Source organism: Anser cygnoides, chromosome 1, assembly GCF_040182565.1.
Source record: "Anser cygnoides isolate HZ-2024a breed goose chromosome 1, Taihu_goose_T2T_genome, whole genome shotgun sequence".
Classification (NCBI taxonomy): domain Eukaryota; kingdom Metazoa; phylum Chordata; class Aves; order Anseriformes; family Anatidae; genus Anser; species Anser cygnoides.
Window position 1 is genome coordinate 36,657,401 of NC_089873.1, and position 15,067 is coordinate 36,672,467.

The 15,067-nt window shown below is 37.8% G+C and overlaps 1 protein-coding gene across 6 annotated transcripts; it reads left to right on the plus strand.

The window, feature by feature from the left end:
* The first annotated feature begins 1,526 nt into the window (after positions 1 to 1,526).
* Positions 1,527 to 13,506, plus strand: RXYLT1 (ribitol xylosyltransferase 1). Of its 6 annotated transcripts, none has more exons than XM_066992459.1 (6): positions 1,527 to 1,956; positions 2,517 to 2,693; positions 3,666 to 3,768; positions 9,264 to 9,578; positions 11,728 to 11,898; positions 13,007 to 13,506. In XM_066992459.1, the coding sequence occupies exons 1-6, from the start codon at positions 1,812 to 1,814 to the stop codon at positions 13,422 to 13,424; spliced, it is 1,329 nt and encodes a 442-aa protein (XP_066848560.1). In that variant the 5' UTR covers positions 1,527 to 1,811; the 3' UTR covers positions 13,425 to 13,506. The 6 variants fall into 6 exon arrangements, with proteins under 6 accessions (XP_066848560.1, XP_047921410.2, XP_013054140.3 ...); XM_048065453.2 differs by having other exon boundaries at positions 1,527 to 1,726; XM_013198686.3 differs by lacking the exon at positions 1,527 to 1,956 and adding an exon at positions 2,274 to 2,292.
* Positions 13,507 to 15,067: the final 1,561 nt, after the last annotated feature.

A 15,067-nucleotide genomic window follows, 5' to 3' on the forward strand; every position in this document is an offset into this window, starting at 1 on the left:
AAACTTATCACTCTATAGTCACTGGACAAATCTCCTACTCTAAGATCCCTATTCATCAGGCCTTTTGTTAACTCCACACCTCCCTGCCTCCCATATATTCTTAACATTAAATATGTTCTTAAGTCACAGTAGTTTCTATGTCATTTGAGTTTGCATTATAGGAAAGGCATCTATTTGAGTCTGTACTGAACTGGCTGGATATTTTGCACAAGTGCCAAAGCTCTTTTCATGAAATGAATACATTTTTACACTATTTATAGCTTTTTCCATCTTGTTCTGCCCATGAAATGAACAAATGCAACTTGCAAAATGTAAAATGAATTAATATAGGTAGGAAATATAAGATTAAAATTTTATGCTCATGAGTATATGCTGTTCCTTCTCACAGCTATTTTCGCTATATTTTCTGCATTTGATTTTCTTTCCAAGTGATCAAATATTGTCATCTACTCTGAGGCCACAGTCTACTACAGTTGCAGTAAGACTGTTTTAAGTCCTTCTTAATTCATTTCTATTGTTCTCTTCTTCCCTTTTGTTTCTACTGTTTAGCATACTTTTATTACTGTATTCTGTTTTAAATTAAATAGTAAACTCTTTGCACAAGGGTTTCCTATGAAGTTTTGCAGATGAGCACATGAATCCAGTTACTGATACAGTCTAGAAAACAGGCTGCAGTTAAAGTTGAAGATAGTTTATTTTAATATCGGTCATTATAGATTCCATGTCCCTGGTCTTCTCAAAGTTTGTGACTATACCACTTCACTGTGTATTCACACAGCAGGAGGCAAGAGAAAAACTCAGTCATCATTTTGAAAGCATTTATCTGGTGTACTTTTCCAATAAAATTACAAATCACTATAGTGAAAGGAAAGTGGCCATGATGCCTAACAGGGAACAAGCCTACTGACCTTCACTTCAGCAACAGATTACCACCAGTCTTGATAAATGCATTATATGCAGGTTTTAAATGAGCAGAATTACGCAGGGTTAAATTCTGGGCTAAAAAAAAAAAAAATGAGTCAAGCTGACACAAACCATCAGAACAGGATACCAGAATAAAGGAATCGTAGCTACCACTGTTGGTCATCAGGATACGTTTCCAGTTCTGTGAGTGTGTAGGTCATTACATTACATTTAAGACTTGGCAGTGGGCTGACTGTAAACCTGTCTCAGAAGGCCTGCTAAGACAACCAGGTACATTTTGTCTGGGAGCAAGCAGAGGTCCATTCAACAAGTTTTAGGTCAGAGTTAGAGCAAAGTTTAGTGTTTGTAAGGATAAATAAACAAACAAATAAATAAATAAAAAGAAGACAAAAAATGCCTAGATCCAAAATAGGCTGCAAGGTTGCATTATAATCATGCTGTAGCAGTCCATGCTCAGGGTAGGTGAAGGGCGCTATGCTTTGGCTATCATTAGGATCATGGTGTTAGAAAATAGCCTGGTAGTGGCTTTACAAATATTGTAGCATCTAGCTTTAGAGAACTGATACTTAGTCAAAAATTCCTTCCTTTCTCATTTTTGCCTCCTGAAGCCCTCGGGGGGAGGAGGAGAGCACACCGCAGCAGCTGCAGCGCCTCGCCTGTGGGGCAGCAGCCGCAGCCCGCAGGACTCGGCCATGGCCCGGCCTCCCCTCCTGAGGAACGGGGCGAGAAGATGGTGCCGGGACTCCTCAGGGCTGCCTGCTGAGCCCGATGGCGGGGGCCGCCTCTAAACCTCTTCGCCAGGGTAGGCAGCCCGGTGCCCGGCAGCGGGCGGCCCGGAGCCGCGGCCGCAGCCCCTCCCGCCGCGCCCTCCGCCCGCGCCGGGCGGGATGCGGGGCGCTCGCAAGCGGCTGTGCTCCGCCTTGCTCCTCGCCTACGGCCTCTTCTCCCTCTACGCGGCCTACACCGTCTTCCTCCGGCCCCGCCGCCCGGCCGCCCTCCGCCCGCCGCACAAGGACCGCCGCGGCCCGCGAGGTGAGAGCGGCGGCCGCCCCCCGCAGCCGCTCCGAGCCGCCCGCCGCGGGCCTGCCCGGCACCAGCGGCACGGCCGCGGGGCCGGCACCGCTCCGACGGGGCCTGGCGGAGCCCGACGGGCCCGGCCGGGGGAGCCCGGGCAGCGCCGGGGGCTGAGCGGAGATCGGGGCCTAACAGCCCCCCCCGGGCCTGCGCTGGCGGCCGCCATTTTGTCGGTGCCCCGGCCGGGCAGGGCGCCACCTTGGGAAGGGAAGGGAAGGGAAACCTGAAACCTGAACCTATCTGGGAAGGACGTGTCCCAGTTCTGCCTTTAGACCCCTGTCTATAAAGCAGTTTGTACGCTTCCTAGTGAAGATCACATATCATTTGTTTTTCTGCTTGTCGGTTGGTTCATTTAGCGTGTATAGAGCTATGTCATTGACATAATTTAATCTATTTTTCATATGAGCTATGTTATACTAAGAGAATATTTGAAATTCAGTACTGACCAGAAAAATTGTAAATATTCTAAATTTGTAAGCGTAGAGTTTTTATATAAATTCTCTTTTTGTATTTCCTAGATATAGATCATGTTTCTTTGGGAAACGAAGAGTGGAATCCCTGGGAAGCCGATGAGAAAAATGAACAGATTGCTTCTCAACAGAGATACGAAAATAATATTAAGATGATAAAAAATGCAAGATCTCACCTAGAACAAACCAATCTTAGAGTGCAGATTTGGGGAAAAGCAGCAATTGGTAAGCAGATGTAATCTAGGCCTACAAATCACAACTCTTCTGATAAATCATTTTGCCTTTTTCTTCTTTAGTTGACTCATATGTATATGATTAAAATAATGCGGATATCTATAAATGAAAAGTATTAAGGAAGTAGAAGCTGTTACTCAAAAATATGTTAATACCAACATAAGAATAGTTAGATACCAGTTTCTTTGTATCAGTTCTTTTGGGAGCTGTTTTTCATTTCTATCAAGGGAAAGTCACGTAAATGGCAAAGAAACACGGTTACTTTTTAAAGCCAGTCTAGTTTACAATGCAACACATAACCAGGCATCTTATTTGGTTAAAACAGAATAATTGTCTCATATGTACTTTATGAACTAAAGCATTGTACAGTGAGAAATAAGGCATTCTGTGTACTGTACTAGTATAACCACTGATGAACTTGAAAAATGTTCTGTTGTAGAAGACAATGAGAGACCTCTCTACATAAACTGGGGGCCAAGGTCCTCTTAAGATTTTTAGCTACTGCTGAAGACATCTCGTTGTTTGTATTACAGCTTTTTTAGAAATGCAAAATTTCCAGTTTAAGTTGAACTTCTATGTAGTGTTGCAGAACACATTGGTATTCTGTCATAAAATTTGGTGTATTTCACTATAGCTTAAGAAAAGTATAGTTGTCCTTAAAATGGAGATTAATATTTGTTAATTTTTACGTGTTAACTGTACCAGAAAGAGATGCTAGCAGAAGTGATAGTGTGGTATATCTTCATCTACTGATATTTTGACAGCTGAAGAATCTTTTCAAATGCCTTGATGTTTGAAAAATTCATCTTAATTACTAAGTCGTATAGAAGTTGGGGGGGCAATGTCTGTATTATATAGGAAGCTTTGACATTTCTTATGTAATTTTTTTTGTCTTGTTGGTAGTGTAGAGGAGGCAAAATATGTGCATTCAAATTGACCATCGTATTTTCATCATTTATGTAGGTCTTTACCTTTGGCAACATATTTTTGAAGGACATCTTGAGCCAGCTGATGTGACTGCACCATGGAGAGAAGGAAGCCAAAAGGCAGGAAAAACATACTTCAGGTACTAGCTTTGTGAAGTTGACTTTACATGTGCTAAATTTAGCTTTGTAGTGCATCGTTTGTTAAAGAGCATGATAAGATGCACCGGTGCATTATTTTGTCTATCAGAGTTGCAAGTATTTTAATACCAGTTGCAAATGCTTTAATTTTGTAGTGTTTTGATAACAGAGAAGTATGCACACAACTTCTCCTTTAATATTATCACAAGAAATGGTTACATTAATGGAAAAACATACTTGATAAAAACAGCAAATTTTAGTGCAAACACATTGCTATTAAAAATCAAAAGCTATGAAGCAGTTCCATCAGCTATTTTGCAAAGATCTGTGTCAAATACTGTGTCTGTGTCAAGAACTGTGAAAAGAATCACAATACTGCAAAGAAGGGCAGCCAAAGGGTCTCATAAGTAGGGAGAAAACAGCCCTGAGAAAAGGCTTAAGAACTGGGACTTTGGGTTGGTAGTTGACTGAAAGAAGCTGAAAAGAGTTGTGAGGTAAGAAAATTTCTCCTGCTATTTGGTTTATATTGTATTTAGGGAAAAGGGACTTTACTCATTCATTCATAAACCGGATTGTATCAGAAACACAATTTGTTTCTATTTATAACAAAAACAACCTTCTAGACCTACCAATCTGGTTAACCACTTGATTTGCAAAGAGAAATTTTATTTGTAAAGGAAGATGTTTAAAGGAAACAAAACATGGTTTGGTTTAAAAATAGATTTTGATCCGTGATCATGCATATTTTAAGGCTGTAGTCAAGCATTTAATATTTTTTAGTGAATTATATGAAACTTTTCTCTAAGGTCCTATTCAATGCCATTTTTGAAGGTTTACTCTAAAGATACGTGAAAGCTGAAGGATTTTTCATCTATTTGGCCAGTTTGCCAGTCTGCCATAGTAGCTTGCCTACAACATTTAGTCACTGGCACAAGGACCCATCTCTTAAATTAAAAGTTTTCTTTTCAAAGCATAAATGACACACTAGAGTGAATTTAACTTTTGAAAAATGTTTTGCTTCAGAAAGGTGTTTTTTCTTCACACAATAAGACAAGGGGTAAACATGATTGTGAATTGAAAGCTTTTATTAAGTGACCACAAAAGTTTTTATCACTCTGAATTGTTTTTCAGTTTATCTGACCATGTACATGGTACAGGTTGTAGAATTTCTTCAGTAGTACCAACATCCAGTTTATAAGTATTTAAAAAGTCTTATAGGAGGATGTGTAGGTGTGATTTAAACACAGCAATTCTCAAAAAGTCAATCTTATATCAGAGGAAATACATGAAATCACACTTTTTTTTTATAGCTGTTTTCCTTGTCTGCAGATATGGTCTAATACTACAAGATTATGGAATCAACTATGAATGGTGCTACTGCACCCTTAGTAATCTCCTTGATGGAGATCATGATCAAGAGATCTTTCCATTTGCAGACTCAGAGAAAGAATATGACAATACCTTTTTTCAGTAGGGAGCAATGCGTGTAGTGTTTTCTTGTTGGGAAGAGACTTTTTTTTTCCTAGATATCAAGTCTCAAAACCAATATAAATCATTGACATTCTATCATATACATTGTCTTCTTGGTATGCACACAAGGATATTTTTCAAGACCTTGCCTTTCATGTTAAGAAATAATCTGATGCATGTAACTGAGACCATCACTTGACTGATTATGGATATTTTCTCTCTGGTCTGCCTGTTTCGGATGAATAATAACCTCACATGGTTCCTGTGTGTGTGTCCATCTTCCAAAGAAAGACTTCCATATTAGCATATAAATATCTTCTTGTCATATTTAGAGGAATTGGGGATAATAGCCTTTATTTTAACTTCAACTTGAACATTAAATCCTATGAAAACACAAAGTTTATATCAGGTACCAATATAGTAGCAGTTAATATTTGACAGGCTAGTAAGAACTTCTTATGAAAATTACAGAAAATATGTAAATATAACTGTGATTTTAACGATTGGTATTCTGAAATGAAATAGCTGAAGTTCTACATTTTAGTCAAATTGGAAATGATAATCTGTAGCTTTTTGTGAGGACAAATTAGTATGATTTTGGCTGCTCACTCATAAAAATATTTTCTGGAATTGTTGACTTCTTTATTGTCTGGCTGAGGTAAATTATCTCCATTTGATTACTAGATGAGGCTAGAGGGAGCTAGCGGAGGTGACATATTTGGAGAATATGTGCTGCTGGGCAGTTTTGTGGTAAGTCTAACGATTGTTAAAACATAGAGCTCCCATGAAGGTTTTTAAGAACATCAAATCTGAAGACACAGAAATGCCAAAATAGCACTTGAACACACTTGCATGAATAAGCCCAATGCACACCTTTATGGTGGAGAATGCACGTTTTGGTGGCTTTTTCTCTAGAAGTTGCCTAAGGGATACTGAGAGTGTCAACTTCTACATGAGCTTCAGGGACATTTACATAAAAACACAGGTGAAGAAGGAGCTGCTGAGCTGTGAATTTTAGTGATGTGTTGGCATATTCCTCCAAGAAGCAGGAAAAGAGCTTCCTTGGCCTGAAGCGATTCACATCCTTCTCTCTCTTGTCATCCAGCAGGATATTTGTAGAGAATAAAGTGTCAAACTTAGCATTAAGTAAAAGCATTCCTAAATTTTTGTTCCGTTGAGAGTCACAACCCTCTTTATTTTAACATTCAGAGCTGCTTTTCCCCGGTCCCTGGTAGACTTGGTTGTTCAACAGTTTTCTTCTGCCCCATTCTCCTGTACTCTTTATGCAAACCGCAGCGATGCAGTGCAGGTACGTGAATGAAAGCATACTGGTCAACAAAACTAAAGAGCAAAGACTTCTTTACCTGCCATATGATTTCCCAAAGGATAGCTTGTGGCAATTTAGTTTCCTTAATAGCCTTCATTGAATTTTTTTTTGAAAATCCAAATACGCTATTTCTACTGGATTCCCTTTATCTGTATTCTTCCTGACACACTCACGGATCTCCATTGGATTAGTTAGACAGGCTCTATAGGTGCTATGTTTACAGCAGTGTTTATCTGTGTGTGCGATCAGTGATCTTACCTTCTGATAAGATCCAGTGATCTTACTCTTTATTATAGGTTCTTCCGGAGAGGGAAGTCATACTGCCTGCTCTGTAGCTCCTGGAGTCCTCTCCAGATGTTTTTGTAGGAGTGATGCTGAGAAACCTGCTTTTTGTTAGGCATGGTGTCTCTTCCTAATGACTGCTATGGTCATACTTTTGCCAAGCAGTTCTGCAATTTCATGTTTGAGTTTCTTCAGAACTCTCAAGTGAAAACCATCCAGGTTCAAGTTCTTCATCTGATGTAATATTTCATGTGTTTGTTTACCTTTGTATTTCTTGCTTCAGATAATACCGGTGTGGGAATCTTCTCTGCTGTGGCTTTGTCATCCCTGAGTATCATTTTCAAACCATTACCATAAGTGTTCCCACCAGTTCTGTAGTTGCCTTTTTGATATATTTTTCATATATTTTGTTTTTCATATATTTAAAGAACCTTCACCAGTCAGCCTGAACAAACTTTTACAAGGTGCTCTTCAAATTGCTGTTTAGCCTTCATCTTCTGTTCACATTTCATCTGCAGTATTTTATGAGCTTTGCTGTCCTGCTTGTTTGGGCTAGTTTTTTATTGTTTTCCGTGGTGGCCTTTACCTTTTGACAGTCTTCCTAACTTTTCTATTAATTCTATTAATTTATTGAGTAAAAAATGTCATCTCCATGTATCACCAGAGATAGTCTGTATGTGAATAGTGAGACTCTCCTAGTGCTACTGCATGTCTTCATTTTGTAACTTCTGTAATCTCCCTTACATTTCACAGTCTTTATTGTATTCTGACTGGGAGTTAATACCACAACCTTAGTACCATGTTTTTTTACTACAGTATCGGATTTTCATAGTGTTCCCCCTCCAGTACAGTTTCATGCTGCTCAACTTCACGTTTTCATACACACAGACCATTGCTTCCCCCCCTCTTCATCCTGTTACTCCTGTAAAGTTCGTAGCCTTACAGCACTGTGTCCATAGACAGAACCGATTTCCCCCAGGTCTCTTTTACAAGGTGGTCATTGAGGCAACTTCATATCCTTCTCACTATTGTAGGCATTTTGATGTTCAGTCTTGTGAATCTCAGTGATGAGGATGTCACTGTCCTTGTGCCCTACAAAGTCTTTTGTCACTGTATGTTTGGATTTAAGTATTGGCCTGTGAAAATCTGTGAAAAGTCTTAATTCCAAGTCATGTGTCTCCTGAATCTTGGCTCCAAGATGTGCTGCTCCCACTGAGGCAGCCCCATGACAGCCTAACTGAGGTTTAGAATATGCTTGCTGAAGGTCAGTCTGTTTCAGGTATCCTCACTGGAGTAGTTTTTATGGCTTTTGATGTGAATTTTCTTCTTCTCACAAAACACATTTGAACTAAAATTAGCGGTCCGTCTCAGCATTTCATGCTCATTCTCAATTAATTAAAATTCGCTTATTCTAAATTAAGTACAAGTGGTAGTTGAAAAAAAATGTAGTAATGCTGAAGACCTAGAAAAGTAAACACTTCATTGATTCCTGAGGGAAAAAAAATAGTTTTGTTTTTTTCTCCTCCACTCTTTCCCAAGGTGTGTAATCACTAATCCTTTGAGTTCAGTCAACGGTCTGTTAAAACAGCAGTTAACTGAAGAGCAAGAGCTGGCAAACACTGGTTTGCTTAGTGGCAGTTCATAAAAGCTGTTCATGTACTTGTACTTCAGATACTTGTAAATTACCAGTGATGTACTGATTTTACTACGATTGAAATTCCTTTGTTAAATATATTGTGATAGATCGCAACGTGCAATTGTATACCTAAAAATGTCTGTGCTACAAAACTTGTATCAAAGCCTGAAATTTGTCCTGGGTCATACAAGCATCTTAAGTTTACCTTTAGGTACCTACCTCTCATGTTACAGATTTTACTGAATATCAGATGATGCCATCTCTTGTTTAGTCTAACCTTAGCATGACCAAAATTTCAGAGAAAAATAAAACACCAGACCAGCCAAGTGATCCTCATTTAGACACCTTTTTAGTAGACTCTTATAAATTTGGGGGAGATCATCTCTTCTTGTTCTAATGCAGTATTAATTGGTTATTACTGGCATGAATAAAAAGTTTGACCTTAAGCGATCATCAAAGCAGGTTTGTTTTTTTTTAGGTTGATTAGTTTACCAACATTTGTATGTTTCAACATGATAGTATTTCTGATTTATTGAGAAAATACCTTATTTACATTTAAGTCTAATTCTTTTTTTTTCCTGAATAAAGCTGAAGGCAACTTTATTTCTGTGTTATAGCTGTATTTAACAACAGAAACGGTTACAGTTGCATAGGTACTTCACAGTATATTGCATTTAGTTTATTGAAGAAAAATATCTCTGGAGAGTTGTAAGGATGTGTAGGGGATTAAGGTCAATAATTTGTCTTAAGGTTGTTTACTGTTTGTTTTTTGGTTTTCACAGCTTCATCACTGGTCCGTCTGTAGTTCCTGGCTACTTCTCAGTTGAAGCTGAAAATGTTGTGCTAGTTCTGAATGGAAGAGAAAAAGCAAAGATCACTTACGCCACTCAGTGGTTGCATTACGCGCAAACGTTAATCCAGACTCACAAGATACAGCATGTAGCTGTTGTGCTGCTTGGAAATGAGCAGTGCAACAATGAATGGATTCAACCATACCTGAAAAGACACGGAGGATTTGTAAATCTGCTCTTTGTAACATATGACTATGCATTGGTAAATGAAGAAGATATTTTCCAGTGGCCTTTAGGAGTAGCTACGTAAGTGCTGTAGACAAAAATTACAATTGAAACTTAATTGTTTTATGTGAGGTATGGAAAATACATCTGAATGTTACTGCTGGTTCTCAAAACGATTAAGGAAATTGTAGAACTTGGTCTTAGTAATGTTTTTCTAAATGAAGCGGTAGAATCTTTGGAAATTACATTTCACAATTGAAATAATAACATAGAAAAAGAAGGCTAGGATATAGAGAGCTTAAAAAAAAAGAAACCTGTGTCTAGTGGGGTTTTCGGTTTGATTATTTCTTCTTCAGTAGATTTGCTCTTGAGATTTATTGTAACTGCTGATGTAATATGTGCATGAGGCTTTAAAAGGTATTTATGTAAAAAGGTTCCAACTACTGCTTGTTTAGGACAGGAAAGCCTTGGTACTGGCAGTACTTGTTTTAACCCCTGCTTTGGCTCTCAAAAGGAAATTGGATGCCTCCCATTTGGGATTAGTACACGCCAGTATCACAGTAGCATAAACTGACTTAACTGCTTACTCACAAAACCTTTTTGTTATATTTAGTGCTCAGACTGTTTATGTGGAGTAGATACCTGTTTGGTTCGGTTAGATGCATTCCTTCCTTGTTTACTCCATATTAACAGAGTTAATACAGTTTTGGCTACTTACTGTGGTAATACAAGAAGAAAAGAATTTGGGATTATTTTCAAAGCTTGTGTTGTATTTGAATTTAGTATCCTGTAGTCTGCAGTCTGCAAATTGTATGGAGTTTTATACATAGTTGAACGTGCTCGCAGTGCCATTGAAATATACTAAATCTGAATTCTTCTTGATAGTGTCAGAGAATTGATGGTGTTCTCTCCAGTTGAGTGGGATTTCATAAGCAAAAAGAAGTCGAGTTTTGAGATGCCAAGATAAAGAGGATAGAGAAGAAAAAGGAACAACAGTTAGAGTAGTAAACTCAGGTGCAAAGCTGGATGGGGTAAGATAGATCAGGTATCAGAATGGGGCTATGTCCTTTGTACACGAACAGTTGCAAAAATTGTTAAAATTATGCAAATGGGCCAAATTTTCCAAGGGAAGAGGGAAAAGAAAGATGTAGGATGCTGCAAAAATATTTGGAATGAAAAAAAACGGTTCTCTTAGAGTAGGTAAATTAACATTCCTCAGGTAGAAGAACTAGGAAACAGCTGTTCATTAAAAATATGGGATGGTCAGGAAAGTGAGTATGCGTTCAGAACTATTAATGACAATTAAGAAATCACTGTGAAATAAAAAAGAGAACACCTCTGAAAACAATAAAGAGTTGGTATCAGGGTGTATTTTTTCTTCCAAAAAAAAGAAATAACGGGAGTAAAGAACAGTGATCCCTCTAAAATAATGACATTGGAAGGAATCTCTATCTTAATTTGAGAATGTTAAGGAGCAGAAAAAAAGGACTTTTTACCATTCATCTGTTCCAAAAATATAAAATAAAACTAACTTTATTTAATGAAAAAGTTAGTGCCAACCCTTCTGCTGAAGCAGTTTTTCACTAGCTGACCAAAATTCCTGACATAAGATTTGAAAAATCAGTCAAAAAAAAAAAAAAAACAACTTGACATAATGAAAATGTGTCTAAAAAGATAACGTATAGCTCACATTGGATCCCAGGATTTCGTTTTGTTGAGTCCTAAACGCAAAGTTGAATAGCTTGTACAGCAAGCTGTTTAGTAGCCGAAGATTAATGAATGCAACCAGGTCACCGTGACATTTTTCCTTTGAGAGGCTGCCACTGTACTTTCAGCTGATGAACATGCCCAGAGATTCAGGTAACTGAGACTTCAACTCCATAATTGCCATTATTCTGGCCTTTTCAGTCAAAACTAGTGGTTGCATCCAGAACAGAGGGTTTCAGAAAAGGGTGTCTCTGAAGGATGTTTGTAGCATGCTTAAGTAATTTCTTTGATGTCAAGACAGGACAGAAGTCTTCAGAGACATCGAGAAGAGAGTGTTTGGGACAGAGGGAATGAAGACCAACTTTTAGGACAGGACTTGCACTGGTTTGCTTATAGATACAGATTGGTAACAAACAGGTGTTTTTAGTCTTAGAATCTTCTATGGTAAACATGAAATAGTGCAAAATGTATTTTCTCTTGACATAAAACATGCCATTATTGAATGTGTACATTGTTTTTACAGCTACAGAAATTTTCCGGTTGTAGAACCCAGCTGGTCAATGCTACACGATCCAAGGTCGTATCTATGTAATTTCCTAGGAACAGTTTATAAGAACTCTTCGAGGGAAACTCTAATGGAAATACTGAAGCAGGATGGACTTGATAAGCTTTGCTGGATTGCAGCCAGAGAACAGTAAGACTCTGATTTACTTCATGAAAATACTCTGACATTTTTGCTTAGTTCATTCATTATTAACAATCCTTTCTTGAATTTTAAGAAACAGTGCAATTAAAGGTAACCAGTCATAATTAAAAGTAATAATAATAAAGAGAGAGAACATTGTCAGGATTCTTTGTATAAGGCTTCATATCATTACAACCTTTCTGCTGAAATATTTTAAATAAAGAATATTTTAAAATACCTAGAAAAATCGATGTATACTGCATAGGAAGAACATCTCTTTTTTTTTTCCTTACATATATTTGATTACAATAGGAGAAGAAATACTTGTCTTGCACCTTGTATGTCTTAATATCTTACTAGAAGAAAAAGGCAGCTATATTTTGTGTTCCATGCAAGGGTGATTTAATCTGAACAATACTGCTCGTTTTTGCTCCAAATAGGTAGAGCAGATGTCTTGAGTAACAGGAATAGGGTTCTGATAGTTTTTCTTAATTTTGCCAAGCAACACCTGTAAAATGATTGATAGTAGGCACAGCAGTGCCTAGGAAAACTTCTGCTACCCTGATGAAGAGCCTCAGGAGATGAATAGTGTCTGTGGCATAAACCCTTACCTCACAGACATTCTGAGGCACTCCAGGCAGACTGACAGTTAACAGACTGTTTACCTCCTTCTGCTCTAGCATGTAAAAAAGCAAGCCTCTACTGATTTGAGGTATTTAAGACCAAAAAAAATTAATTGGGAAGTTCATCAAGTGTTTCCCTGTATGTCTACTGTGAAGTAAATTGACATATGCATCATCCGAGTCACGCATAATATGTAAAACAGAGTTTCAGTTTGCTTCTTACAGTTCTAAATATTAATAATTTCCTAAAAGGACTTTACCTAAATTGTGTTGCAATCTGTTTTTAACAGTGACATTTTCAATAAAATTTTTAGAAGACTCTTTTAAGTATAGTTAAGTAAAAAGTAAAAGCCTATTAATTGTATGTATAATAGGAATTTTTTACATTCACAACACTTCTGATTTTATAAATAACTGAAATGAAAGCATATCTCTACTTTTCATTGTAATGAGCATGGGAAAAATATTAATGTTCAACCCCTTTACTTTCCTAGGTGGCAGCCTCAAGAAACAAATGAAAGTTTCAAAAACTATCAGGATGCCTTGCTGCAGAGTGATCTGACGTTGTGCCCAGTGGGAATAAATACAGAATGCTATAGGATTTACGAAGCTTGTTCGTATGGATCCCTGCCTGTTATAGAAGATGTAATGACACCTGGTGATTGCGGAAATTCATCAATGTACCACAGTGCTCCATTACAATTATTAAAAACCATGGGGGCTCCATTTATCTTTATTAAAAACTGGAAAGAGCTTCCTGCTGTTCTAGAAAAAGAAAAAAAAATGAGCTTACAAGAAAAGATTCAAAGGAGAAAAAAGCTTATAGAGTGGTATCAAAACTTCAAAGCATGGATGAGACAGAAATTCGTTAATACTTTGGAAAATTCATTTCTGCCCAGTGATAAAGGATAAAATTCCCTTTTGAAAATCTAGAATAGATTGAAAGCTTAATTTCCATTAACCTTCTGAGGAAGCTTTTATTCAAAAAAAGAAACCTCACAAGGCAGGTGCATTCCTTTTGAAGTCAACAGAGTTGGGCTAGCTTAGCCCGGAGCTATGTTTGGCCCTCCATCCGTAACAATTTCCAGAGAGAATGTTAATGTAGAGGGATGGTAGCCTGTAAGGGTGGCAGCAATTGTATGTCTATTTTTACAATTTCTGTGCTGATGTGTAATGTGGTAAATTTCTTTAGGAAAATATCTTTGAGCATGTGAACTTGTTAAAAATCCAACATGAGAACAACATTTGTTTTTGAGGAAAAGATAAGAAGGAAAGCTGTGTTGAACAGAATAATGTATTACGAATGCTGAAAAAAAACGTATTGTTATAACAAAATTACCAGGTTTAGCACAATCAGTAAGGTGTCTCCTGGTAAGTGTTGGTTTTGAAAATGTGAACTGTTTACTTGATTGACATGTTTCATTTCCAGGAAAGTGGTCATAAAGCTCATTAAACACTGTGGAATAAAAATGTATATTTCAAGGTAAAAACAGAGAACTCTTTCTTTGAAATATTGCCTCGCAGTGTATTTCCCCTTTAATTTCAGATATCAAAATGTCTTTCATTTCCGTGTAGTTTTAGGACATACCTTTCCGAAGCTCTGCTGAGGGAGCACTCATTACCTGCAGTTACAGCTGCGCGTCCTGAACACTTGGCCTTCAACATGAACGTGCACGTGGCTTATCTGATTTCTAAAACTCTGCTGAAACCTATCAGCTCCAAAAGATGACAGAAATGCAATATTGCATGTTTATGACAGTTTTCATTAAACGTAGTGAAAGGGATCTGTTATTGTTCTTGTACATGAGAAATGAGTACATGCTATTATCTCCTGTGTGTTTGGCTGAGCTGTTTTTTCTGCATACACAACACTGGCATACCAAAAGTGGTGTTGCAGCCAGTTTTGTGTCTTTGAGTCAGTGTGCCATATGGGTTTGTTCTCATATAGGAATCTAAAAGCAGTGTGACTGTTCAGCTAAGTGGTATTAATTAGTGTAACAATACTATCTAGTTCTGGAATATGTATCATACAAGAGCACTTCATTAGTATTCTTTTCAATTTTCTTGCATCCTTTCTGTTAAAAAAAAAAAAAAACATATAAAAGCACTGGGTTTTAGTTCACCAACAGCAAATGATATACACAGTGGCTCCAGATCTGCAATAAGGTATGGCTCAGAGCACATAGATTTTTAGGATCTTGCATTCCCAATGCAGTTAGTAGACAAACAGACGTTCTCAGAAGACAAATAAGTTAAATTCAAATAAGCTAAGCTGCATGCCTAAGATATATTTCCTGTGACTATCCCCCACCCATTCTAGCTGAAGCATCATGCAATTGCAATACAATGCAAATGTATTCCATTCTGCCGAAGCTGGAAGTACAGCTATTACAATTCAGCACTGAGCTGATGAACCTTGCTTAGAGGAGGAGCTTACTGGATCAAATTTCCAAGAAATTTCCATACTGAGGATCTAAAGCCACCATCTGCACAGTAGTACACACAGCATTAAGAGGGTTAGAGAAAGCTTGGTGCTCTGCAGTAGTGCAATGTCA